Consider the following 26,650-nt stretch of genomic DNA (forward strand, 5'->3'; position numbering starts at 1 on the left):
CTCTGGTTCTGGAACGGAGGAGAATTGATTTTCCACTGAACTGAGAGGCTGATCAGGGACAGCAGCAGGGACAGACATTGCTCTCTTAGTCAAAGACATTCATGAAATGTCCCCACGCTCTTCAGCGTGTCTTTGTATCCAGCCCAGCTGCGTGCCCAGTGGTAAAGACCACAATAGGTACTTAGTTATCAAAGAGAGATGGAAAAACGCTAGCAGTGAATGCTCTGCTCAGAACACCATTGTGTTCCCTTTTCCACTTTTGCTAAACTTCTCCTTTCATTTAAACAAAAGGATTTCGTTTCCAGAAACTTTACACTTTTGCCCTTTTCTCTCTGACTCTATTTCCCCGTCTAGTTTCCCACCTGGTCCTTCAAAGAGGATGAGGTCGATCTTCAGGTCTCTCTGATTCTGAGATGAACAGAAATCAGCAAAAGCCAAAGAAAAGCATGTCCATCTGACCCTGACTTGTCCACACAGCCCAGCGACTACCTCTGGTTTTGCTGTTTGAATAACCTCCGGGTGTCCGATCCACCCCCACAGCTCAAGTTTGAACTCCAGAACAAATATTTGTCCTGTTTTTGAACAAAGTTTGAGAGCTTTCTTCTTCTTTTTTTTCTTCTTTTAAAACACGAACTCTTCTGCTGTTCCTTTGAACTGGGTTCAGCGAGGAGCAGAATTCTCCAGGGACCCTGCACGGAGAGCTTGGCAAAGCCACCCAGCAAAATGCATCGACTCATGTGCTTTCTCATCTGTGTCTTTGTTTCTGAAACACAAGGCTTCGAAATCCCCACCAATGGACTTCCAGAAGTGAGTACTCCCAGAAACTCCTTGGGCTCAGTAAATAGCCTGTGGTTATTGCTATTTGAGGACAGTGTTCTGTGTGGAAAGGAAATTTATGATAAAATTCATCTGAGTAAGAGTGTTCACTGTTGTAATTACTGGAACGTGTGTTTACCTTTTAAAGTGTGGATGGGATTTGCATGAGAATTCAGTCAAATTCAATGGACTGGCCCCACAGAGCAACATTTATGGAACACAGCTGACTACTCCTTATCTAAACAATGGGGATAATTGATCTACCCAAAGGGTGTTAGGGGAATTAAATGACATATGTCAACTACCCTGCACAATGCAAGCCCTAGGAAGCACTTAATAATTATTAGCTGTGACAAGGATGACACTTCATTATCACTCTTGCACTAACGCTGTAAGAAAAGTCATTATCAAAGCACCATTGTCTTTCCTACCTACGTGAACGATGAGTCCTGTCATGAGGGCACTTTAAATATTGCTGTTAAGGGAGGGAGATGGCAAGTGGGCCGGCAGAGAGCAGGGATTATTTTCAGGGAGCTCAAGGTTTCCACTTCGGATGCTTGGCCATCTCCAACATAAGGAATGTCTTGGACTGAGTCATTTTGAAAGTCATGCAAACGCTACTTTGATGCCAGAGAAGGAATGTGTATCATGAGAAGATCCTAGGAGATGCAGGGGCTTTGTAATACTTGCAGAGTGAATTACCCACAAAAATGCCAAGGAACAGGATGGCATATTTGCAGGAAAGAAAAAAAAAATCACTCTGTCTGCTTGGAAACGATCTGATTTTCCAACACCTTAAGAACTGCCAGGGTATGTTGGAAATCTCATGGACAGAGCCAGGGATCGAAGCCAAGACATCCAAACATGTGTGTGCTTTTTCAGTCGCTTCTTACTTGTACTCCTTTCCTATCAACACTTTTTTTCAACATTTTTAATTGGAGGAGATGTATGGGCATTTATCCACTCACACACTTGCTGATGGCCAAGGTCTACCCAAGAGCTCCCCAGGGACCTACTTGATCACTGGGTTACTGTGACCCTGACCTGTATGTCCTGTCATCTTCTGGCGAACTAAAAAATGCATTCTTTCAACAAATGTGAAGAGAATAGCTTCCCTGGACTCACCTCTGAGACCTAGCTAGCAAATACAAATTCATTAAAGAAGTCATGGTATCTTTTTTTAAAGGGGATTTCTCAAAGGTATAGGAAACAAGATAGAAAAACAAGATGAATGCCCTTATGCCTGTCCCTATCTGCCTCCTTTGCTCTAGATCTTTTTTATTAATAGAAATAAAAATCCTTAATTCTTTTTTAAGTTTGCAGAATACGGAGATCTTGTTGAACTGGCCCCAGGCAAATTTCAGTTTGTGCCGGAGAACCGGAGGTATCAGGTACAGTAAGCCTTAGTCTCGAAGGGGAAATAAGTGAAAGAGATCATGATTGATGAAGTAAGGGGAGGATGAAGATGCTTTGTGCTAGATATTCTCGGAGCTTGTTTTTTATCATAATGGTCACCTTAGTTCCTTAAAGGATGGTTGGCTGTGCGTTTTCTTCAAATTCTAAGATGGTGGGGTGATTTTACTGCCTTATCAGGAAGGATTTCCTCTTAGGAGGGCATTGCTTCTCTTAGCTGAATGGTAATTTGGATGCCTCAGGCTATCCAGTGGAGGCAAACGCGGCCCACTGAGCACATATCCTCCTTGGGGCAGTCACTGCTGTCTTTGGGGAGTAGCTCAGAGAGCATAGGGACCACCCATGGCCAAGGCCGCATCCCGGAGGCCGCCAACAACAGCATGGATACATCCTCTAATTCATGGAGGAATTCTCCAGCAGGCCAGGAAGGGTGTGGCTTCTCTCACGGGCAGCCCATGTGCTGAGAAAGGGGGTGTTTATGGAAGCAACGCTAAGCTGACCAATGACTTATTTTGTATGGACATGAATTTTTGACTTTCTTAAAGTCCAGGTTTCTTGTAAACCAATAATATAAAAACCCAATGGGCAAGTTCTCATGTCATCTAGTCACAAGAGAGAAAACTTCGTCATTGAGAATTGTATTCAAAAAATTCAAAAGAAGGCAACTGTTGACCTCACAATGTCACATAACACTCCCTAAAACCTCAGCTCACTCCAAATCAGGCTAGCTAGTCTTATATCCAGCACCTGACTTATTCTGCTAAAGTCCAACAGATAATAGATGTTCATCTATCTTTAAACCTAATTCGGCTTTAAAACTAATTCAGCTTTCCACGCCCAGAGGACAGTCCTTCATGTGGCTAATTCACTAGCCTGGCAGTGAAAGTGCAGGATTTTCCACACACCAGTCACTATGCCCAGCTCCAGGGCTACCCCAAAGAGGAAATAACTCAAAATCCCCAGCCTCATGTACCTGAGTCCAATGGAGGAGACAGACATGCACTCCCACTGTCTTCCTTAGAAGGAAGAGCTTATCTGCCATGAAAACTTAGTAAGAGAAGCTTACCTAGTTTGGGGGTGGTCAGGAGCGAGCTTGACAGAAAATCCCCCTGAGCTGAGATCTGAACGGGGGGGGGGGGGGGGGGTGACGAAAGAAAGCACTACGGACCTTGCAAATGTCATGTCTACAGCCCCATGGTAGCCTGGGGCATCCAGATTACCATTAAGTTAAATAAGAAAATAAATGGGATAAAGGGGAGATAGGTCACTCAGCATGAGTTCCTTTGAATATTTTAATTTAAAAGCACTTGTTCGCGCATTATATCAAAAAATGGTGTGCTCGCCAAGTGGCTAAAAATGTGTCCAGAGAAACACACCAGTGGGAAAATACTTCGAGAATATTTGACATTTATATCTGGGCTCCAGTGAATGAGTTATAGCTTAGTATTGAAGGGAAAAATATTATTTTTTGACTGAAAGAAAGCAGTTTTTGTCCTCTAGGTAATAAGTAACACATTTTTGAAGAATGATTATCTACCTTCCTTTCACAGAGAAGTGTTTCCGGAGAATCTGGAGAAACGATGGTGAGTTTACTTTGATTTTGTTAAAAATTGATGACCGAATGATTTTCCTGTTACCTATTATCTGGAGATCGATACGGTTGCCTCTTTTGTCTCTAGCCCTGACAGCATTTACCTGACTTTCGAAATACCTTCTTGCCCAATTCTGTTTGGAAGTGTGTCTAAAATTCAGCATGAAAGAGTATAGTATATATGTAGGAGAGATGTCACCAGGCGAGATGTCACCAGGAGCTGAAAATGTCCTTTCTATTCTCTCAAGTTTTGCCAAAACCCTAGATTTCACCCAAGCATACATATTCATTCCAACTTAGCTGTTTGAATTTAAAATATGACACCTACCAGATCTGGAGGGGGAAAAACACAGTGTGGGAAAGGAGTTCCCAAACACAAAATGGTCCGATTTCCTGAGATGTTCAAAGAAGTTCTTCCTGTGGCGAGAAAACATCAAAAGGAAGTGGTTTCCGTTGGCTTCCTACTCTGAACTGACAGAAATTGTGAGAAGCACACATTTAAGGGGTAGGGAGGACAAGTAACTCAGCCTGGATTTTGTCTTGGTTGGAGGTGAGCTGGCTGTTACGGAGTTGAAAGGCTTAATCTTGGCTGACAGAGTTTTGGGGATGACACCTTTGGGGATGAAATAAGCAAATCCTTTCGGAGAAGAAAGGAAAACCTAATGGGTCACCTAATTGTCCTAGCCCTGAAGGAGTCTGCAGTTCGCAGGCCTCTCCTGAAAGACGTGTGCTCCTAGTACCTGGCCTTTGGGCACCGTGATAGGCTGTACTTTGTTACACGGGAGCTGCCTCAGACCAGTAGAGCAGGGTTAGGAAAGGAGGCCCAGAGCACGGGACCAATCACGGCATCGACAAAGTACTTTCTCTTCGTATTCCAATCACACCCATCAGTGTGTCATATTTTATTCTAACTGGGGGAAGGAGAAGATGACAGGGAAAAGATGCCACCATAACAGATAAGATGGAAGAAGGCAGGGGCGCCTGGGTGGCTCAGTCAGTTAAGCATCTGCCTTTGGCTCAGGTCATGATCCCAGGGTCCTGGGAACGAGCCCTGCGTTGGGCTGTCTGCTCAGCAGGGAACCTACTTCTGCCTGTCCCTCTGCTGCTCCGGTTGCTTGTGCTCTCTCTCTCTCTCAAATAAATAAATAAAATCTTTAAAAAAAATGGAAGGAAGCAGACAGCATTATGGAGACCACACACGTACTTCTACCCTGCTGTACCCTTGGCTGCGCCCCCCTCTGAAGATACAGCCAGGGTCCTCTAAAACCCCGCTATCCTTATCCTTTCCCTTGCTAGGGTCCTGCCTTTGAAGTTATTTCTTGAACTTTCTCAATCCAATCTTGCATTCCACAACCATTTTCTACTTGTATTCTCATTTTAAGCGTCATTATTAATAGACTCATAGAGCTGAAAAGCATCTCAAGATATCTCAAAACAAAGGCAGGCTTCTGCCTGGCAGGCGGATTCCAAGTTAGGAGAATGCTTAATACTACCTGAGTGACATGCTTACCAATGCCTGAGAATTGATCATAATAAAATGTGATGCTCTTACCCTCAAATACGTGGTGAAGTTCTGGGTAACTTTGCTCTGCGTAACCCCTATGCTTTCTTGCCAATAACAGGAAGAGGCTGATCAAGTAACTCTTTATAGCTATAAAGTCCAGTCCACTATTACTTCTCGTATGGCCAACACCATCATCCAGACCAAAGTGGTGAACAACTCCCCAGAGCCTCAGAACATCGTGTTTGATGTTCAGATTCCCAAAGGAGCCTTCATCTCCAACTTTTCCATGTGAGTAACTCCTATGTAGACTAGAAATTGGATATCCTCTACTCAAAGACCCCAGCTCCCTCATAGTTAGAATGGCCCTTAGTAGCCAACTGGTCCTCTGGTTCTCACTCTCAGAGCTGTGGACCCACTGGATGTCAAGAGTCATCGTGGGCTGGGTCCCCATACTTTGTTTCTGTTCAAAGTACCAGAATTAGTGAAGGATTTGCTTTTCGTGTCTAATAAACTAAAGCAACCAAGCTATCTCTCTGGTAACAACTCTTACTTGCATTTTAATGTGGTTTCTTGCGGGGGAGGGGGTGTGGGGGGTGGGGAGAAATCTGTGGATTACAGGAAACCATGTATGAGTGCAGAGCAGTTCCGTGCCACCTGTCATATATTTCCCTATGGAGAAAACACATGAGAACCACTGATTAAATCCAATCATCTGTCCAGTGATTGAATTCCTCTGTTACACCAAGGACAAGTGGCTTATCCAGGCTCGACTTGAATATCTCTTTAATGATAAACTCACTACTTCCCAGAGCACTCCACTCAATGATTGACAGGTCTGTTAGAATTATTTCTCATACTTAATTGAAATCTGTGCTGTTTCTACCCAGTGACTCTGGTTCCACTCACAATTTTTTTTTTCTAATTCTCTGCAAAATACATACTGAAGTGTTCGAGGATGAAATGATACGCTGTCTGAGATTGGCTTCAAAATAATCGAGGTGGAGAGGGTAGGAGTAGGGGTGAGCTGACACTGGCTGAGTTCTGATAATGGTGTGGCTCAGGGATGGTTTCATGGAGGTTTCTTCTATTATTCTATTTTTGTCCGTTTGAAGATTTCCATAATTAAAAAGATTTTTCAACCACTCCAGTGCTTTTTAAAAAGTGAGGCCACTTATCTTGTCCTGACTGGTAGCTTCATGTATCAAGGCTAAACATTCCTTATTCCTCCAAGCGTTTGGATGGCTTTCTACCCCCGACCATTTACACGGCCATCCCGAGAGTGTGTATCCCTGAGCACAAGGCTCTGCATACAGTCTGGCTATCTTTTTTACTAAGACATTAGATTGAGTTACTTCTCATCTGCTTTGGTCTTTCATGCACCAAGGTAACCAGTGATAACTGTGAATAGACAAAACATTCAAATACCATGTACTTTGGCTTCTAAAAACTACAGAGCACATTAACTGTATTTTTTAAACAAAACAAAGTAGGTGGGGAAAGGCACTAGGTGACTTTGAATTGGTTCCTTGGACTTGGCTTAGAAATTTATTTTCCAAAAAAATTTTAGGCAGTCTGTTCTAAAGAAGGAAATGTAGAAAGAAGAGCTTTTATGTAGTGGCATTGCATGACACTGTGTCTGAAAAATTATATTTAGAACTGTTGTAATCAATTTTTATTTTGAAGTCACATAACCAGAATTTGTTCTAGATATTGCTTCTTTCTGTTTTCCTTTATTCTTTTCTTCTTCTCCATCTCATGTCATAGAAGATTTGAAGTGACAAAAGGTAGAATTACAACTTTGGTCTTGACTTTGGTCTCCCTTCACTCAGGGCTGAATTTATAAGACCAGAGAAGGTAGACAACTTGATCTCTGCAATTTCATGTGAATTGCACAAAGTATTTCTTCTAGTCAAAATATTTCTTCTGCTTCTTTTTATCAAGGTTCCAAATATTCTCCCGTTAGGGACAACTTCCTTTTATCTTAAAGACTTCTTGGTCTTTGAACCTGAGTATGGGTTGATGGGAATAGTGCGGACCTGGACACATGGGGTCTAGTTCTAGCTCTGTCTCTGACCAACTGTGTGTGTGACCTTGAGCAAGTCATTGTCTCCTGGCTCTGACTTCTCATCTAAAGAGGTGGCCTTTAAGTGAGCCTCGCCAAGTCTGTCATTGGCACTTGGGGCGGGAAATTGGCCTTCATGCTGCAGAATGTCTAGTGTTCTCCACATCGTGAGAGATCCTGTTCATTTGAATGCTTTTGAGTCCATTTTACTTCTGAAATTCTGTAATTCGATGGCTCTGATCAATCATTACTTGGAACGTATTAGACGACAGTCACTTAAAATAAGGTGGATAGAAATGGAGTTGCAAACGGAAGTCCGAGGTCCCTAAGGGATAAACACAAGTCTGCAAAGGGATTCCCCAATGCCTCCCTCCATCTTCCCACACTCTCTACTGCTCTTGCTGGACAGTATGAGTCCCCAGGCTATTAAAATCATCTTCTAAACAAATGTAAGTCAGATTAGTTGTGATTTATCAATCACCTCTCCTCAACATAATTGTAATTCAAAAGAGTTACCCAAAGACAACACAGCTTCCTCTGAAGGGTAAAACTTGAAAATGAGGAACAATTTTAAACACGAGCAACAGCACCCGAGGGGAGGCTTTCAGGGTGGGCACCTACCTCTTCAATCACACTCAGACAAAGGGTCTCCTGACTAGAATAGACAGATGTCTCTCTTCTTGTTTCTTCTAGGCGCAAAATGGTAATGGCCCGCGTTCACTAAATCCCCCTGGTTGGGTTGGTTGTTGGTAGTGTGTTTTGTTGAGACTACTGCTTGGAAAAGCTCAACAACTCAGGGGCTTCCTGTCATTTTTAGGACCGTAGACGGCACGACATTCACTAGTTCCGTTAAGGAGAAGACTGTGGGTCGGGCGCTCTACTCCCAGGCGAGAGCCAAAGGCAAGACCGCGGGGTTGGTGAGGTAAGGGCCAGGCCGGCGCGGGCCACGGTCTCATCTGCTAGCTGCTCCCACTCCATCCCAAAGCCCCAATCAGCCTCGTTGAATAATCCTGCCATTTCCTCTTTAAAACTAACACCTCAAGCAACGATCACAGTAAACTTGATACGTATGTGTTTAAATAAGGACTTACGCCGGAAATATGTATTCCGCTTGATGCAGTCATAGGTTTCTTCTTTCTGAAGACTTTCAGAGATGTAAAGACTCTCTAGAACCAGCCTCCAATGCAGCAGAGGCAATGTGTGCTGGCTCTGGAATTACCAGTTTGGGTTTGAGCCCTGGCCCCACAACTGAGTAGCCTAGCGGTGTTGAGTGATCTAGATTGCTTCCTGGAAGCTTCAGTGATCTCGATTGTACTCCCTGTTCATTTTCATAAACACCCGAGCAGGCTCCATTGCCCACAAAAGCCTAGGTGCCCTCTGCATAGATGTGGGGTCTTGCTTTCCGTCATGCATGTGCTGACTCCCGTGGGGGGTGTTAAACTTTTAGGAGCAGGGCTCTTGATATGGAAAACTTCAGAACCGAAGTGAACGTCCTCCCTGGAGCAAAGGTGCAGTTTGAACTTCATTACCAGGAAGTGAAGTGGAGGAAACTGGGATCCTACGAGCACAGGCTCCACCTGCAGCCGGGACGACTGGCCAGACACTTGGAGGTGAGGCGGGATTTGCAGGACGTGCAGTGACCCTGTCCACTGAGGGTGCCGAGCCCCGAGTTACAGTTTCTGCCGGTCACCACCTTTGTGGCGCTGGATGCTGGCAACTCAGCAAGACAGTGGGGTGGACTGAAAAGCTGATGGGTTTGGAGTCCACCAGGATGCTTCCTTACGATTTCAATGCCGGCTCAGCTCCATATTAGCTGTGTTCGTTTCCTAGGCTTGCTGCCATGAGTGATTACAGACCGGGTGGCTTAAAACAATGGAAATTCATTTTCTCACAGTTTTGGAGTCCCAATGTCTGAAATCCAGGTGTTCTCAGGGCCTTTCTCCTGAAGGTTTGGGGGAGAATCTGTTCTTTGCTTCTCCTGGAGACCGGTAGCCACTGGCACTACTTGACCCGTGGTCTCATAGCTATAACACTCCAATCTCAGCCTGGTGGTCACACCGTGTTCTCCTCCATGTGCCTCAAATCACCCTCTGCCTTCTTCTTATAAGAAAATGTCATTGGATTTAGGGTCCACAGAGTAGGGTGGGATGATCTCATCTCAAGATCCTTACCTTAAATTCATCTATGAAGATGTTTTTTCCAAGTGAGGTATCATTCACAGTTTCCAGAGATTTCCTGTAGACATGTCTTTGGGGGTATGGGTATCGGGGGAGAGAGCCATTCAACCATTACACTAACCTTCTGACATGGACGCATTCTCCTGGGTCTCCATTTTTTCTATCTGTGGAATGGGTGCTAGAACATATTTCCCATATAATTTATGGAAACAGGTGGCAAATAATAGGAACTCTGTGAATGCTAGCTGTCTTCCTCTCCCACCCCACGGTCCCACTGATAAAAACTCAACTTTACTATCATCTTCACTTGCTGCCCTAAGAACTGAGACACTCTTTGAGGGGGGGGCTTGAATCTTTGTGACATCCCGCGAACATTTTGTGTCCGAGGCAGAGCAGAGCCAGAAGTAGCCCAGGAGAGTATACGATCCAATCTGCCTCTCCAGTTGACAGCTAAGAAGGGGAGGCCTCCAGGCAGAAGACTCCAGGGGATAAATTGATCATGGTGACATTTTTATTCCAGTTTGAAAAGGTGCATATCTGACCGATGGAACCCTCCTTCTTCTCATGACCACCGTCTGGCATCAGCTTGCTCTCAGGGTATCTGCCACTGAGTTATTTGCAGGGCCCCTGCCGGCACATCTGGGGCCTTTGTGAAAGCTGGGAAAAGATGCCCTTCATGCTGGCAAATGCATCCTCATGTCAGGACACATGACTTGGCCAGCAGGCTAGGGGCTGGGTGTCAGCACCCTTTGCAGCCCTGGCTGGAGGCTCTGCACAACTCAACACGTGACCCTAGCTACTTTTCTAGGAGCGAAGATGAATGCGCCCTTCTCTCACTCAAGTCTATGAATCGCGTGGTGAATAGATGCCATTGGCATCTTGCCTCCAATGATGCGAGGACCGAGGTTGTTAATAATATTAACAGCAACTGAGTTAGTGATATGAGAATACTTCTATAATATTTTGGATAAGATACTTATATTTTATGTCATTGACTCCTCCACACAATTTATAAAGTAGAGCTCATGAGCCCTGATTTAGAGAGACAGATAAATAACTTGCCTAAGGAAACAAATCTAAGCAACAATTAAGATTTGAGACTATGTTCTATGCTCTTCATCCAAGAATTTGAGTTTGAGTCCATGAAGATAATGATTCTTAACACACATACCACATAGCACATAAATCTTTCTTCTATTTCTGAAATTTTTGTTCATCCATAAATTTCCCATGCTCTTAGGAATTCCTTGTTTTTAAAGTAAGACAGATAGAGTCTTAATTTATTAGCAAGAGTATTAGACAAGGTGGCAAGTTTCCCAAGTTCCGGTCCAGAGTTAGCAGTCATAGCTGTGGGCTCAGGGTGAATCCATTTCCTGGCCTTCAGGGTCTCATCTGTGAAAGAAGGCTGGACCAGATGATTCTTAAGGTACTTTCCAGCCCTAACAGTCTATGAAATATATTCGTTTCTAAAAAGGCTTGATCTTATCCAGGATAAATTAAGTTGAAATCATAATTAGACCTCTTCATGTTTATTCCAGAAAAGCTTTCTAATCACCATCAGACAGGCCAGCCAACTGGAAATGCATTTCCCTCACAGGAATCACAGAGAACACATCCCTTTTTATCCCCCACCCCTACCTTCTGAATGTATCAAATCTTAGAAAAAGATTTTATTCCAACTCCCATAGCTGGTTACTTACTGAAATGCCAACAAATATGGCAAGTGACTCAAGGCCACCATGCACTGGTCCCAACCTGTCAAGGAACCAGCTGTGGGACCTTAGGTACACACCCCCAAAGCATAGTTTCCTACTTAGATTTGGGGCCATGCCTGCATCAAATTGAGCACAGAACTGCTAATAGCTTCTGTGACATTCCAGAAAAGATCCTCCTGCCATTTTTATGCTCTTGTGAAGAGACTCAACTTTGTCCTGAGTACCCTACACTTGTTTATAAATAGAGCTTAATGGAAGAATGACAGCAGTGGCCCTAGTTTTCTGCAACTCTCTGACTTTTCTCCCTTTCCTCCAGGAGCTGCTCAATCAACTACCCACAATGGCTGGATCGGGCTGTCCTGGGATATCTGATCCACCCAATTCTGTGTAGATTTAGCTCTTATCAACATGGAGAACCTGGAGCTAATGGGAATCTTGGAGGCAAATTGAGCTCACATCTTTTGCTGGAATTTGTAATAACCAAGAAAGAAAATGTTGGCTCTGCTTAGACAAGTGTCCATGACTTTATGAAAGCAGATTAAGAAAAAAAATCAGAGGGACACCTGGGTGGCTCAGTCAGCTAAGCACCCGACTCTTGATCTCAGGATCGTGAGTTCAAGCCCTGTGCTGGGCTCCACTCTGGACATGAAGCCTACTTTTAAAAAAAGTAAAAATCAGAGAAAAATCTGGCATGATTCCAAAGCCAGGGACTTCCAAAGGGGAGAGAGTTCATCACTGTTATAAATGATCCTAAATAAGGAAGAGGCAGTAAAGAAACCAATGTGCATAGGGTTCCATCTGATGGCCTCACATTTAAGTGGGTGTGTGCAAAAGATGGGAAATCTCATGAAAAACAAATAAGACATTGTGGCCGGGGGCTAGTGAATAGTGCGGCAAAGTGAACTAAAAAGTTGGAGCAGAAGCCATGGGAAGTCAGGAAGCAGTGTGGAAAGTGCTAGGAGCTCGGGCCTTGGGTCTGAAGCCTGGCTCAGCCACTTCCAAGCTGGGTCACTCTGAATCTGTTTCTTTATCCATAAAATACCCAATAATGAATTAAACAGATCATAAGAATATTGGTAAGAGTTAAATGAGTTCATACATGTGAAGCGCTTAGCAGAGCACTTAGAGTCTCTAGAGAGAAATGGAAGCCATGACAATGGTTTTTCCAAGGATCACCCAAAGGGATTGCCTCCTGCTTCACTCTGTCAAAGCACGTAGACAGAAAAGGAATGAAAAGGCCCTGGTCTTTTGTTGACAGATCCACAGACTAAGTGCAGAATCATTTCACAATGGCTTTCCTTCTTTTGTTTCCTTCAACAACATGAACACTCTTATAAACAAGAACAACAAATACAGGCGAGGATAGAGATGGGGAATGAAACCCAGAGGCGTGAAGCAAGAGAAGGGGAGCACTGTGTTGCTCAAAGGGTCTTCAGCCTCCGTGGTGAGTTGACTCAGATCCATGGCAGTTCAGGAACGTGCAGGAGTCATCATGGAACCATGCTGGGTCACCTCTGGGAAAGCCTGACGATGAGAAAAACAGCAGAGGGTGTAGTTATGGTACTTTTTGCTCAAAAAAAGGCTTGAAAGATACTTTGATGCTTTGAGTAATTTTCTTTCCCTTCTCTAGGTAGACGTGTGGGTTGTTGAACCTCAGGGAATAAAATTTCTCCATGTTCCTGACACATTTGATGGCCATTTTGATGGTGTTCCAGTCATATCTAAAGGACAGCAAAAGGTATCGTAAGTACTGCCTGTAGCCAAGAGTCCAAGAGGCCACTAGCCCTGGGGTTTTTTGCCCTCCTGTGCTCTGGGGAACAGAAAAGTGGTCAGGTGGTGAACTCTGTGAAGGAACAGAGATCCCTGAGCAAAATCTATTGTTTCTTTGCATTTTGACCAGTGACGTCCATTTTGGGGCCTCATTTCCCTCAAGTCATATGCTTGACCATTGCTAGAAGGCAGCTTTCACATAATATGTGGTGGATTTTCATTAGTCACAGCAAGAGATGCTCAGCTTCGTTCTCTTTGCTTCATGGTCAGTAATAACCAGCAGCGGAAGAGTCAAACTCCTCTGAGAACCTTTCATAAACTCTGTTCACGCTGGTAACCATCTCTCTGATGGAGGAAGGGAGGAAGTCTTTGAGTACCTTAAGAAGTCCTAAAACCTGGGCAGCAGCCCCACAGGCTGGCAGATGCCCCCTCACGTGCCCGGCCACTGTCCCTTGCATTGAGAAGGGACTTCGGATGCTGCCTGGGTGAGGGCTGGCCATCAAGCCATGGGCAATATGTCTTCACCTGTGTGCACAGGAAGGTGTCAGCCCCCCATCTCGGAGGGAGAGGCACAGATACTGGGCTCTGATGTCACTGTTCTTTCCAGGCACATGTGTCCTTCAAGCCCTCTGTGGCACAGCAAAGAAAGTGCTCCAACTGCTCTGAGACTGCGGTAGACGGAGAGCTGGTGGTGATGTATGACGTGAACAGAGAAGAGAAAGCCGGGGAACTGGAGGTGGGTAAAAACAGTCTCGAGGAGGGCCGCCAGGCTGAGGCCAAACAAAGGTCTCTTGTAGGACAAACTCCCTGGCTTCTGGGTGGCTCCTAGCTGCCGAGGCAAGTGTCCAGTTGCAGAGAAGGGACTCAAATCATATTTCCCTAAGTGTTACTAAGCATTATCTTCTCATGTCAAGAAAACCAAATGGAGCATCACTGTGTTTCATGTCCTTGTCCCAGAATACTCCTACCCCTAATATAAAGTACAGTAGAAACTCACAAAGTGGGAGTTTGGGATAACCTTCAAAGGCCCTTTGCAATTAAACTATCAAAGAAAGCAGAGAGGTTAGGGGGCTGGATGGACAGAACAACCAAGAGAAAGATCTGGACTAGTGGCGATTTCCAGGGCCAATGTTCACCGTGAGATTTCTTCAGTTTCCTTTCCCCCTTTGTCGTGTCTTAGGTGTATGTCTCTATTTCCCTGTGCTGAGGTAAGAGCCCTTAGAGGGTTTCCGAAAGTCTGTGCTTCTCTCCAGGACGGGGAGGTAGAGAAGTGTTCACAGCTACGAATTCACCAGCTCGGCATTGTACTGTCCTGGTGGACATGACCAAAGGACAGCGGAAAGAGAACTAGGGGAGCCAGGCATTGGAGCCTAGAGCAGAAGACAAAGATGGAGATCCAGAATTCAGCTGGAGCGGCCTTCTAGTAACTTCGAGAACAATCCAAACTCTCTAGAGGGCTGATAAAGGTCCTTCTTGATCTGTCCTGCTGACTCTCTACTCTAACTCCTTGAATTATTGATCTCTATAGCCCTCGTGGTGCTGAGCCGCTTACGGAGCTCCTAGTGTGCCATATTTTCTCACCCTTGTCTGAAATTCTCCTCCCTACTCCTACCTGCCCCCCCCAAGCCTGCCCAAGTCCCACGCTGGCAGACCAACTCCAAACTCATGTTCAAGTCCACTGTGGATTCCATTTCTGTGGGAAAGACTCCCCCATCCAAGTCAGATACACATCCACTGGGAGTTCTCAGAGTCCTTTATTTTCCTGATCATAGCACAAAGCGCTCTGCTACAATTGTCTCTTTACTTCTCTGGATCCTGGGTTGGCCTGTGAGCCCTGTGAGGGCACAGACTCTGCCTGATTGGTTGTTGGCTAGTAGGGTGCCCAGAAGACAGGCTGTCCATGAAGACTGGATGGAATGGTGTGGGGGGGGCAGTAAGTGAAATGCCCTGGGGAATGAAACTACCCAGAAGGCTTGGACCTTCCCAGGAGAGGAATGGGGGAGAGCAGGAAGGAGGAGGGAGAGGCACAGATGGACACCAAGCCTCCTCTGCCCCGTGGCTTGCCTCTTCTCTCTTAGTCCCTAGGGCCTGGTCTTCCTACGTGCTAAACATTGTGTTCTGTTTTCCAGGTATTTAATGGATATTTTGTCCACTTTTTCGCTCCTGAAAACCTGGACCCAATTCCCAAAAACATCCTGTTTGTCATTGATGTTAGCGGCTCCATGTGGGGAATAAAAATGAAACAAGTAAGTACCGCCTTGTTGGTAGGGGTGCTCGGGGCTCCCTGCCTTCTTTGCTGTGCTCCCAACACGGCAGACGTTCAATGCGTCGTCCCCCCCAGGCCTCATCTCGGTCAGCTCAGGCTGCTCTGACCCGGCACCACAGGGCTGGTGCCGTAGGAACAACAAACATTTCTTTGTTTGGAATCTCTTTGGAATCTCTTCTAATTACACCACAGCTCCTTGAGGGTGGCCACCCCATCTCATGTCTTCCAGGTTGGAGTTCAACAGAGGCAATCCAATGTTAAAGGGTGTAGATGCCATTCTACAGAACAAACCAGGAAATGTCTTGTTTTATCCATCAACCCACCCATCCAACCAATTTGAACAATTAACTAACCAATCAACCATCCATCCATCCATTCATTCATTGAGCAATCATTTCTGACCACCCAAGTGTTCATCACTGTTCTGGGATCGAAAAGAAGGACAAGGCATTATGCTCCAACCCCGGGTTTCCCAACAGTGGCACTCCTGACGTTTTGGACTAGATGATTCTTTGTTGTAGGGGCTGTTCTGTATGTGGTAGGGTGTTCAGTGGCATTCCTGGCCTTGACCTACCGGCTGCCACTAGCTTATACCCCCTTAGTCATGACAATCAAAAAATGTCTTCAGACACTGCCAGATGTCCCCTGGGGGTAAAGTTGCCCTCACTTGAGAATCTCGGCTCTAATACAACCATGTATTCACTCTTTCTTTCCTTCATTTGTGAATGTAATGAATATTTATTAAGCACCTACTGTGTGTCAGGCACATAGTTCATCAGTTAAAAAAAATGGACCAAAAGCATAAAAAAACGCCATCCTTGCCCACGTGGACCTTATGGAGCTTATGTTCTGTGAGAAAAGGGGGACAGAGAATAAACAATAAGCATAATAAGTCATTTAAAAGTGTCTTCAGGTCGTCTGGGTAGCTTGGTCAGTTAAGCATACAACTCTTGGTTTCAGCTCAGGTCCTGATCTCAGGGTCATGAGATCACACCCCGCATCTGGCTCCGCGCTCAGTGCAGAGTCTACTTGTCCCTCTCGCTCTGCTCCTCTCCCTGCTCTCTCTCTCTCTCTCTCAAATAAGTAGATAAAATCTTTAAAAAATAAAAATAAATAAAGTTATCTTCAATGGTGGTGTTACAAGAAAGCTTTTTTGGGGTTTTTTGTTGGTTTGCTTTAGAGGAGCATATTAGGAATTAGGAATGCCAATTGCCAATTTAAGATTTTAAACAGGTTTGCCATGTAAATAGGTGCTTCTATTGAGAAGAGCTTGAGGAAACCATTAGAAGGTGTCGGGGGAGGCACGCAACTCTCTGGGGACAGACTGCTATAGGTGGCAGGGACAGTCAGGGCAATAGCTCTGAGTCAGACATGTGCCAGGAGTGTTCAAGGAGCAGAGAGCAGCCAGCAGGGAGGGGAGAAAGAAGGGATCGGGCAGATTGAGTGAAGCCCCTTAGGTCACTATGAGAAACTTGGCTCTAACTTAGAAAGAAATGGATAGCTGCTGGGCAGCTTGGGGGAAGGAATGACATGATCTGACATGCTTTAAAGCCTATCTGTGGCCACTGTGTTGAGAACAGACTGGCATGTGGGTGAGGGGAGAAACAGGGAGGCCAGAAAAACGGCTATTGCAACAATCCAGGCAAGAGATGATGGCGGCATAGACCGGAGTGGTAGTTGTGGATGTGTGCAAGAAATGACAGGATTCTGGAATCTATTTGGAAGGTAGAATAAACAGAATTTCCTAAAGCTGTGAGCTATGAGAAGAAAATAAGACCCCAAGATGCTCCGAGCTCTTACCCTGAGCAGCTGGAAGGAGGGATGCAGGTTGCCATCAATGAGTTGGAAAAGACGGGCAGAATGAGACTTCGTGGGGATATCAGGGGCTCGGTTTTGGACGTGTGAAGTTTGAGATGCCTATTAAACAGAGGTCAGTGAGGCCATTGGCTATGCAAATCTGGTGTTCAAAGGTGAGATATCGAGATGTATGATTAGGACTCACCAGTATGTGGAAGGTGAGTCTCGTTACAACGAGACTGGCTGAGAACACCAAGGAGCAAGTGTAGATAGAGAAGAAAACCACGAGTGAACCCTAGGATATTGAGCGAGAATTCGGGGAGAAGAGGAAGAACAAGCAAAAAAAGAAGAGTGAGAAAAGGCAACCAGTGGAGAGGAAGAGGAAACCCAAGAGAGTCTGAGGTTCTGGAAGATAATGAGGAAGTTGTATTAAGGGGGAAGGTGTGACCGGTTGGTTCAGATGTTGCTCGTAGGTTGAGTTCGATGAGAAGTGAGACTAGTCCATTGGATTTGACAACATGAAAGGCACCGAGACCTTGAAAAGGGCAATTTTAAGGAGTCCTGATGGTGAAAACCTGAATGGAGTGGGTTTGAGAGAGAGTTGGAAGAGATTTGCAGCTAGTAGGTTTAGGCCAATCTTTCAAGCAATTCTATTGCAGAGGGAGACTGAGAAATGGGAGTAAGTACGAATGAGGCTTTTATCTCATTATTTCTTTCTTTATTTATTTTTAAAATTTTATTTTTATTTATTTGTCAGAGAGAGCGAGCGAGCGAGAGAGCGCACAAGCAGGGGGAGTAGCAGAGGGAGAGGGAGAAGCGAGCTCCACACTGAGCACAGAGCCCAATGTGGGGCTCGATCCCAGGACCCTGGGATCATGACCTGAGCTGAAGCAGACGCTTCACCGACTGAGCCACCCAGGCGCCCCACGACTGAGGTTTTTAAAGGGATGAGAAATAACAACATGTTTTTATGTTTACGGAAATGCACCAATAGGGGAAGGAAATTCTGAATGTAGGAGATGGAAGGGCCAGTGGCTAGAGCCATGTCCTTCAGTAGATGAGAGAGAATGAGAGCTAGTCCACCAGGGGATGGGATGTGCATTCAATAGAAATCCTGCTAGTTCTCCTAGTTCGCCAGACAGGAGGGTGCGAGACTGGGGATGTTTTCTTCTGACCGCTTTAATCCCCAGTGAAGTTGGAATCCAGGTCGTGAGCTGAGACAGGAGGAGGGAGGTGTTGGTAGTTTGAAGAGAAAGGAGATGAGAAGTAGTCATTTAAGAGAGAGGGTGAGTAGATGGACTTGAGAAATACATTCGAGGCACTACTAAATGGGCACCTGAAGTTTGTGATTCTTAACCAAAAGTGAGACTAGTCAAAGTGGTTGTGTAAACAAAATAAAACAGTAAAAGTTTCACTATCAAAATGCAGACAATATATGTTCAGGATAAGTGAAAGACAAGTCAGTGTTGACTGAGGTGGATTCGGAGGTTTTCTGGAAGAAGGACAGCTTGAGTTTGTACTTGTAAGATGACAGGATGAATTCTTGATCTTCCTCCTTTCTTCTTGGGCTTAGAGCTTATGTCATGAGACCCTTCTTCATTCTTTTTTGAAACAGACGGTGGAGGCAATGAAGACCATATTGGATGACCTAAGAGCTGAAGACCAATTCTCTGTGATTGACTTCAACCACAATGTTCGAACCTGGAGAAATGACTTAGTTTCAGCTACTAAAACACAGATTGTGGATGCCAAGAAATATATTGAGAAAATCCAGCCCAGTGGAGGTGAGCAACTTTACCCTAGAGTCCAGTGAGAAATGCTCATAGGGTTCAAATCTTCATTCACTTAGGAAGTATCATTCCCTACCATGGTGGTCTTTGCCTGGCTGGCAATGGCCTGCCTTAAATAATGCATGTATTATTCTATGATGAATCCTAATTTCTTGTGGAAGTACAAGGTGTAACCCATCCCACACAAGTTTGTAACCGTTCCAATCTGTCTCAGAAAAGGGTGTCAGCAAGTGACACTAGCCTTCTTATTATTCTTATACAAAAATGCAACTGTCCCCAGACCAGTGTTCCAGCATGTCAGCAAAGCTGATTTAGGGACCTTCAATTTGGTGTTTAACAAAATGACAGATGGGTGTTTTGAAACGATGAATTCCTGTTTAGGGGAATAGTTTATTACAAAGTGAATATTACTCCACTGGGGAATCTTGACCAGCCTGGGGGAAATTTGTGTCACTTGGAAAACAATCGAAGGATTTGGGTACTAAATAAACGATGCATGAGTAATCACCAGACAGACGAATCTGAACCCAGGATGTGACGGTTTTTGTGCAAAGAGAGCGTACATAACAGAACAGCACATTGTGTTACTTTAATAGGCACAAATATCAACGAAGCCCTCCTGCGCGCCATCTTTATTTTGAATGAAGCCAATAATTTGGGAATGCTGGACCCTGAATCAGTCTCTCTGATCATTTTGGTTTCTGACGGCGACCCAACAGTAGGCAAGTAGCACTTGAATCTTCTAGTGACAAATATTTTACTCTTGGTTCTTGGGAACATGCTTTGCTTAAAATGGGAAATCTGATGGCACTTGCCTGACTTTCTAAACCATTGTAGCCCCATGCTTTCTAAAAGGAGGCTTCTTTTGGGCCTGGAGCACTCACCCCTCTGAAATCCAGTCCCAGACATTTTTTGATGATGCTCTTGAAAGCTCCCGTTTCGCCTCCACTATATAGGGAAGCTTGAGTATGAATTGTGATAGTATGCTGTTGTATTTATTCCCTCAACTTAAGGTACGTGAGGTGGCATACGGGAGTGTGTGGGATGAGCGTGTCCGTCCCCAGTCTCCAGAAACCTCTGGGGTCTCCATCCTTCTCCATCCTATTCCATCCTTCTCCATATTCCCCCAGTCACTCACGGCAACTGGAGAAATGACTTCTTTCTGATATATCCTGATATATCCTGTACGTTATGCATTCTTCACCACGAAATGGACCAACACCTCCTGGCTTCTATCACGGGCTCTCATTTTTACCTACTTCATTTGTGTCTTTCTACTGCAAATACTAGACTGCATGATAGATTGGGTTGCAGTCTGCCACGTAGACAAGGACCCGTGCCTGACACAGCTCGATGGAAGGAAGACCAGTGGGCCAATCACGACAGTGGCCACTAGAGTTTTAGACGAAAAGCAACCGTTTTGTTAGTAGTGAGACTAGAATGGGAGTTGTTACATAGTATTTGTGGTTGACTCAGTGTTTCTTCCCTCTCGGATCAGATTACTTTTAAAATTCAATTTGAGGGGCACTTGGCTGGCTCACTCAATGAAGCATGTGACTCTTGATCTCAGGGCTGTGAGTTCAAGCCCCACACTGGGTGTAGAGATTATTTTTAAAAAATAAAATAAAATCTTTAAAAAAATAAAAATTAAGCTGGCCAGCTTAGTCGGTAGAGTGTGTGACTTGGTCTTGGGGTTGTGGGATTGAGCCCCACATTGGGTGTAGAGAGTACTTAAAAATAAATAAAATCTATAAAAATAATAATAATAATAAATAATAAAAATTAAAAACTCAATTTGAGAATAAAATCATAAGGAAGAAAAGGAAACAGCTAAAAACTAAGTCTGTTTCTTATTTCTGTCCCTTAACCATCCAGTTCCTGTCCCCGGAGGCAATCTTTGGTTAGCAATTTCTTGTGTATCTTTCCAGAGATATTCCGTGTGTGTGTATACTTCATATATACATATATACACATTTATATGTGAACATATACACACACACACACGCATGCCTATATGCAAATACATCCCACATATACCAATTTTTACATTGTTTATCCCCCCTTAAAATTGTATCTTTGAGATCATCCAATATAAATACATGGAGAGTTACCTTGCTCTTTTTAATAACTGCATAGCTGCAGAGAAGCTCACAGTTTGAACGTAACAACATTTAACCAACCGCCCTTACTGCTATGCAATTGTTTTCAATCCCTTGCTACTCCCAATAATGTTGCTATGTACGATTGCCTAGACGTCATTCCCATATGTGTGAGTGCAGCTGTAAGAATAACCCCCAGAAGTTGAGTCTCTGGGTCAAAGGGTAAGTGCATTTTTATTTCGACAAATTTTGCTAAACTGCCCTCCGTGGACATTCCTATAACATTGGCCCTCATTCTCTTCCTCTCTGTCGTCATCAACTTTAGGTGAACTAAAATTGTCAAAAATTCAGAAAAACGTGAAGCAGAACATACGAGACAATATCGCCTTGTTCAGCTTGGGGATAGGATTTGACGTTGATTACGATTTTTTGAAGAGACTATCCAATGAAAACCGTGGAATTGCTCAAAGGATTTATGGAAACCAGGACACATCCTCCCAGCTCAAAGTAACACTTTTTTTCTGTTCTTTCTTCCTCCTGCACTCATAGTCATTCAACTAGCCAAATTTAAGTCACAATTGTCATCACTTCAGCTACGTTCGGCCGTGACAATCAGAAAGTGTTCGATTCCTTTCTCACCCCACCCTGCGTGTGTATCTGCTCTCCACTGACAGTGAGATGGGAAGCAGGAGGGGGATGGGCACACACTCCCTACTCCCTGAGCAAGTCCTCCAGGCATCATCAAAGCTTCTGCGCTCTTCAGTCCTGCTAAACAACTGTCCTCTTTACCATCATGGCCATTGCTTCCCTTTTCAAGTGCGTTGGCATCTTGGTACCAACTTTTTATAATGCAACACGACAGCCTGTAAGAGCAAACAATAGCCTGTAAGCTTTGAGGTTAAAGGAGAGAAATTACTTTTTAGTTTGACTCAACGGACAAGAAAAAGTTGTAGGAGAACAAGAACATACTTTACCCCACCCTCTGTCAATTCCAGGTACCATGGGTCAATGCCAGGCACCATATTTAAAGATGGGGACAGGAAAGGGGTAAGGGATAATTTGGAAATATCAACCCTGCTGACTTTTCTTACTATGAGTATTTATGAGCTTTTTTTTGCTGGTCATAAATGAAAAAAAAATATCCTGGGCTCTCAAGTCCAGGGTACTATTCTTAACAATTTTTAGTTTCTCCATATCTCAGTTCTTCTGATAATTGTGAGAATTGTTCTCGTCCCATAGCTTTCCACAGAGATCCTGTGAGAATAAATTAAGAGATACCAGCCAAGCATTTGGGGAATCTCAGCAAAAAGTGGCTCAGTCAGTTAAGTGTCCGACTCTTGATTTCAGCTCAGGTCATGACCTCAGGGTCGTGAGATAGAGCCCTCAGTCAGGGTCCACGCTGGGCGTGGGGCCAGCATAAGATGCTCTCTCTTACCCTCTCCTCTGCCCCTCCCCACTCTTAAAAAAGTGCGTTAGACCGATGAAGGAGTATGAAAATAATGATTTCTCTGTTCTTATGAATTGTAGAAATTCTACAACCAGGTCTCCACTCCATTGCTCCGGAACGTTCAGTTCAACTATCCCCACTTGTCAGTATCGGATGTCACTCAAAACAGCTTCCACAACTACTTTGGAGGTTCAGAGATCGTGGTGGCAGGAAAATACACCCCTGAGAGACTGGAGCAGTTACAGAGCATTGTCACTGCCACTTCGGTACTTTTACTTATCTCCTTATTTCTAAAAATATTAACTGGTCCCCCCGATACTATGCACCTTGTAAATGAACAGGTTAATATTTTGCATTCTGAGAACGTTGCGTGCGGAATAAAAGCAATAAAGTGGAAGGGAACGCATGAGAATATCTATGCCTTGGTCCCTAAACCATTCTGTATCCTTCCCTTCTCATCCCAAAGCCAATCCCAAACCTTGGATGTATGCACTTATTTCCTTTTTTGCATTCTTTTGAATTATTTTGCATTTCCCTTGAAGTTCCATAGCGCCCTGATTCACTCACAGTAGATAGGAAAAATGTGGATTGGTTAACTATAGTTCTGCTCTCCTGATGTCTTTCAACTGAATCTTCCATCATCCAGGCTAACACGGAGTTAGTCTTGGAAACTCTGGCCGAAATGGATGACTTGGAGGATTTTCTATCGAAAGACAAGCATGCAGATCCTGATTTCACCAAGAAATTATGGGCCTATCTGACAATCAACCAACTTCTAGCTGAGCGGTAAGAAGAAAAGAGTATACATAACAGGGATTTGCAAAAGTTAAGAGGTTTGCCTTGAATATTTGAAGTAATATGCAAAAAGGATTTGGAACCAAGAAAGGCAGCAAATTAATTTGGGATTTGGATTGTCAATTTCCATTGGTTCCAAGCATTTTAAGTACAGCTGAATTCACTCTTTTTTCTTTTTTATTGAGGCATAACATACAAAAGGTGGGTGAAGTGCATGAATTTTAAGTGTACATTTTAATGAATTCTTAGATGTGTCACCCATGTAATCACCACCCAGATCATTATAGGACACTTCTGTCCTCTCTGAAGGGTCCCTTGTTCTCCTTCCCACAGAACATCCCCCGCCCCTGCCCCGCCCCTGCAGGAGAAATCACTGTCACCATCCATTAGTTTTCTGTGACTGAACTTCTTATAATGATACAACCTGTATTTGACTGTTTCTTGTTTCTTTCCTCCAACATGACGTCTGGGAGACTCCTCCGTGTTGCTGGGAGTATCAGTAGCACACCTGCATTTACTTCTGAAAAGTTTACTGTCCAAAGAGAAATTTGTGATTCTAGTACCATCTAGGGACGGGGTGCCATAATGGCTCTCTCTTTCATCTCTGGCTTCTCAGCCAACCTCCACTTACCCTGTACAGTGTAACAACTACACTTCTGAGTAATGCACAGTTCGTGGACCACGTGCAGCAGGGTAACATAGCAGGTGCCAAAGCAGAAAATCACCGTTCCCGAGCCCCATTCCACCCGTCACATCAGATTCCCAGGAAGACGGAGCAGTCTTCTGAGCTAGGGCAGGAAGAAATGAAACACAGCTGAATGACTGTACTCACAGAGAAAATCTGTGATGTCAGGAAGATTGTAACACAGACACGGGGCATTAGCTGTGGCTTTGAAGTGAGCAGAAACTATGCCTGCCCCTTTACGGAAGCATCCTGGGTGCATTCGCGGCAAAATTACAGATACGCAGTGCATTGCCAAAGTTAGAGATCGATTTTTCAGAAACAAGCCCAGCAAGCAGATCAGTGGTTGCCAGGGGTTGGGGGTCAGGATGACCAGGTGGATTACAGGGGATTTTTTAGGGCAGTGAAAGTGTCCGGTACGATAGTACAGTTGTGAATAGGTGCGATCACACGTTTGTCAAAGCCCATAGAATGTTCACCACCAAGAACGAACCCGAATGTAAACTATGGACTTCAGTGATGATGAAATGTCAGCGTAGATTCATAGGTTGTAACAAATACAGCACTCTAGTGGGGGGTATTGATGGAGGCTGTGGTGTGTGGGCACAGGGAGTATACGGGAAATCTCTGTACTTTCTCCCCAATTTTATTGTGAACCTGAATCTGGTCTGAAAAAGAAAGTCTCTTAAAAAAAAAAATCCTTAGGACTGCATGGCTAAATAAAATCCTGGCTTCGTGGGGCCAGTTAGCCCGCTTTTATCTGTGGTCCCCAGGGTCCTGGCTGAGCCCAGAGTGGTAGGACGTGGGACTTCAGTGCAGTAATGTTCTCAAATGCCTCTGTTTCCCAAATACAGAAGCCTGGCTTCGACAGCTGCTGCCAAAAGGAAAATTACAAAAACAATCCTGCAGATGTCTCTGGAACATCACATAGTGACCCCGCTCACGGCGATGGTGATTGAGAACGACGCGGGCGATGAGCGCATGCTGGCCGACTCTCCCCCGCCCGATCTTTCCTGCTGCTCAGGTCAGTGCTTCTACCTGGTGGGGAAATAGGACAGGTCAGCTTTCTTAGCCTGCACCAGGGTCCTCCAACCTCTGCTCTTCTCCCCCGCAACCCACCTCTTGCTCCCAGCCCTGGGTCCCCATGTGCCCGAGCTCTTCCTGTCAATTTACTTTGGGATGGTTTATTGCTGTGGTCTTAGAACTTTTGCTTCCTTAACTCCCAAAGTAATTTTGAAGACCTATGCAACCCTGCACCCATTGTTTAAATCAACATTTAGCCATTTTTCACTATGCTTAAATAGTTGCAATGAAATTAATTTGGGGTATATTTTAAACATTGAACTTTTTTAAAAATATTTTTTATTTATTTATTTGTCAGAGAGAGAGAGAGCGAGCACAGGCATGGGGAGCGGCAGGCAGAGAGAGAAGCAGGCTCCCCGCTGAGCAGGGAGCCTGAATCGGGGCTTGATGCCTGGACCCCGGGATCATGACCTGAGTGGAAGGCAGACACCTAACTGACGGAGCCACCCAGGTGTCCCAACACTGAACATTTAAAATAAACCTGTTACATCACTGTTTTAAGTGTATCCAATGACAGGGAATACTTAACGTGGTACTCTCCATCATCCATTAAAAAAATATATGAACAAATTCTATTTTAATTATTGGAAATTTTATATTGTTCTTTTTTCTAGTTGAGCTGGTATTTCCATTCCTGGCAGAATTCTGTCTCAATGTAACACACTGTCATGCAGGAAAGCCTTTCACTGAGCATCCTCTTTCTCTGCGAGAAAAATGTTTACAAATTTAAATGTTTTTCTGTTTCTTGTGACCATTAGATTCTGATTTTCAAAATTGTTTTCTAGATTGACTTTTATTAAAACTACTACAAGTAGATATCTGGTCAAAATAATATACGTGGATTATAAACTCAATATCCCTAAGTAAAATTTTATTGAAAATCATCTCATAATGAGAAAAAAAATGTGACTCTTTTTTCAAGTATCTATGGGTATATGTTATTTATTAATAGATTAAAAGAGATCAGATTCAGTGTCCTTTCTACTTTAAAAAAATTTTAGGGGTGCCTGGCTGGCTCAGCCTCTGGAGTGTGCGACTCTTGATCTCAGGGTTGTGAGTTTGAGCCCCAAGTTGGGTATAGAGATTACTTAAAAATCAATCTTTAAAAAAAATTTTTATAGGCCTAAGCCTTGATAAATCTTGTTGACATAGGTAAGTAGAGAGGAATGGAATGAATTTGGTCATAGCAACTGTCACTCACATAAAACTTCTTCAAAGTTATATGCCAAACTCACATAGGATCTAGTACGCAAAAATTACTTTTAATGATCTAAGGCATGACAGCTCGGGTCCTACTTCAACTCTGTTTAAAGCAAAGAACTGGGAACTGTCTGACTTGCAAATGGATTTGTGTCCCTTGCAATGGGTTGGAGCCATTCCAGCTTTCGGCACTACCCTAACCTTCCTGGGAGGTCTTTGGTGAGAGAGTGTGTCTTCCACCTCTAAACTAGGAGAAGGGGGTTTTCTTAGGAAAAGTACATGTGGAAGCTGAGAACCTCGAAATTGCCACAAAACCCACCCACGATTTCTGCGTCCTGTGGAAAGTCCTAAGGTGCGCTCAGGGGCACACGTGCCAAGTTTAGAAGACGTTGGCTTATCTAAACCTTCCTGCCCTCCCTTTCTCAGGAACTAGTCCTATTGAA

At 44.3% G+C, this 26,650-nt stretch overlaps 1 protein-coding gene across 1 annotated transcript in view; it reads left to right on the plus strand.

Moving 5' to 3' along the window:
* Window positions 1-723: 723 nt before the first annotated feature.
* ITIH2 (inter-alpha-trypsin inhibitor heavy chain 2) overlaps window positions 724-26,650 on the plus strand; it is a 36,523-nt gene continuing 10,596 nt past the window's right edge. The window contains exons 1-15 of the mRNA XM_034644207.1: window positions 724-807; window positions 2,133-2,207; window positions 3,780-3,812; window positions 5,443-5,612; window positions 8,204-8,308; window positions 8,834-8,996; window positions 12,909-13,016; window positions 13,656-13,784; window positions 15,178-15,294; window positions 18,727-18,895; window positions 19,498-19,623; window positions 21,326-21,507; window positions 22,528-22,713; window positions 23,094-23,233; window positions 24,779-24,948. Coding sequence (XP_034500098.1) covers window positions 724-807; window positions 2,133-2,207; window positions 3,780-3,812; window positions 5,443-5,612; window positions 8,204-8,308; window positions 8,834-8,996; window positions 12,909-13,016; window positions 13,656-13,784; window positions 15,178-15,294; window positions 18,727-18,895; window positions 19,498-19,623; window positions 21,326-21,507; window positions 22,528-22,713; window positions 23,094-23,233; window positions 24,779-24,948 — 1,957 coding nt within the window. The remainder of the gene's footprint in view (window positions 808-2,132; window positions 2,208-3,779; window positions 3,813-5,442; window positions 5,613-8,203; window positions 8,309-8,833; window positions 8,997-12,908; window positions 13,017-13,655; window positions 13,785-15,177; window positions 15,295-18,726; window positions 18,896-19,497; window positions 19,624-21,325; window positions 21,508-22,527; window positions 22,714-23,093; window positions 23,234-24,778; window positions 24,949-26,650) is intronic.

This window comes from Ailuropoda melanoleuca, chromosome 15 (assembly GCF_002007445.2).
Source record: "Ailuropoda melanoleuca isolate Jingjing chromosome 15, ASM200744v2, whole genome shotgun sequence".
NCBI classification, from domain to species: domain Eukaryota; kingdom Metazoa; phylum Chordata; class Mammalia; order Carnivora; family Ursidae; genus Ailuropoda; species Ailuropoda melanoleuca.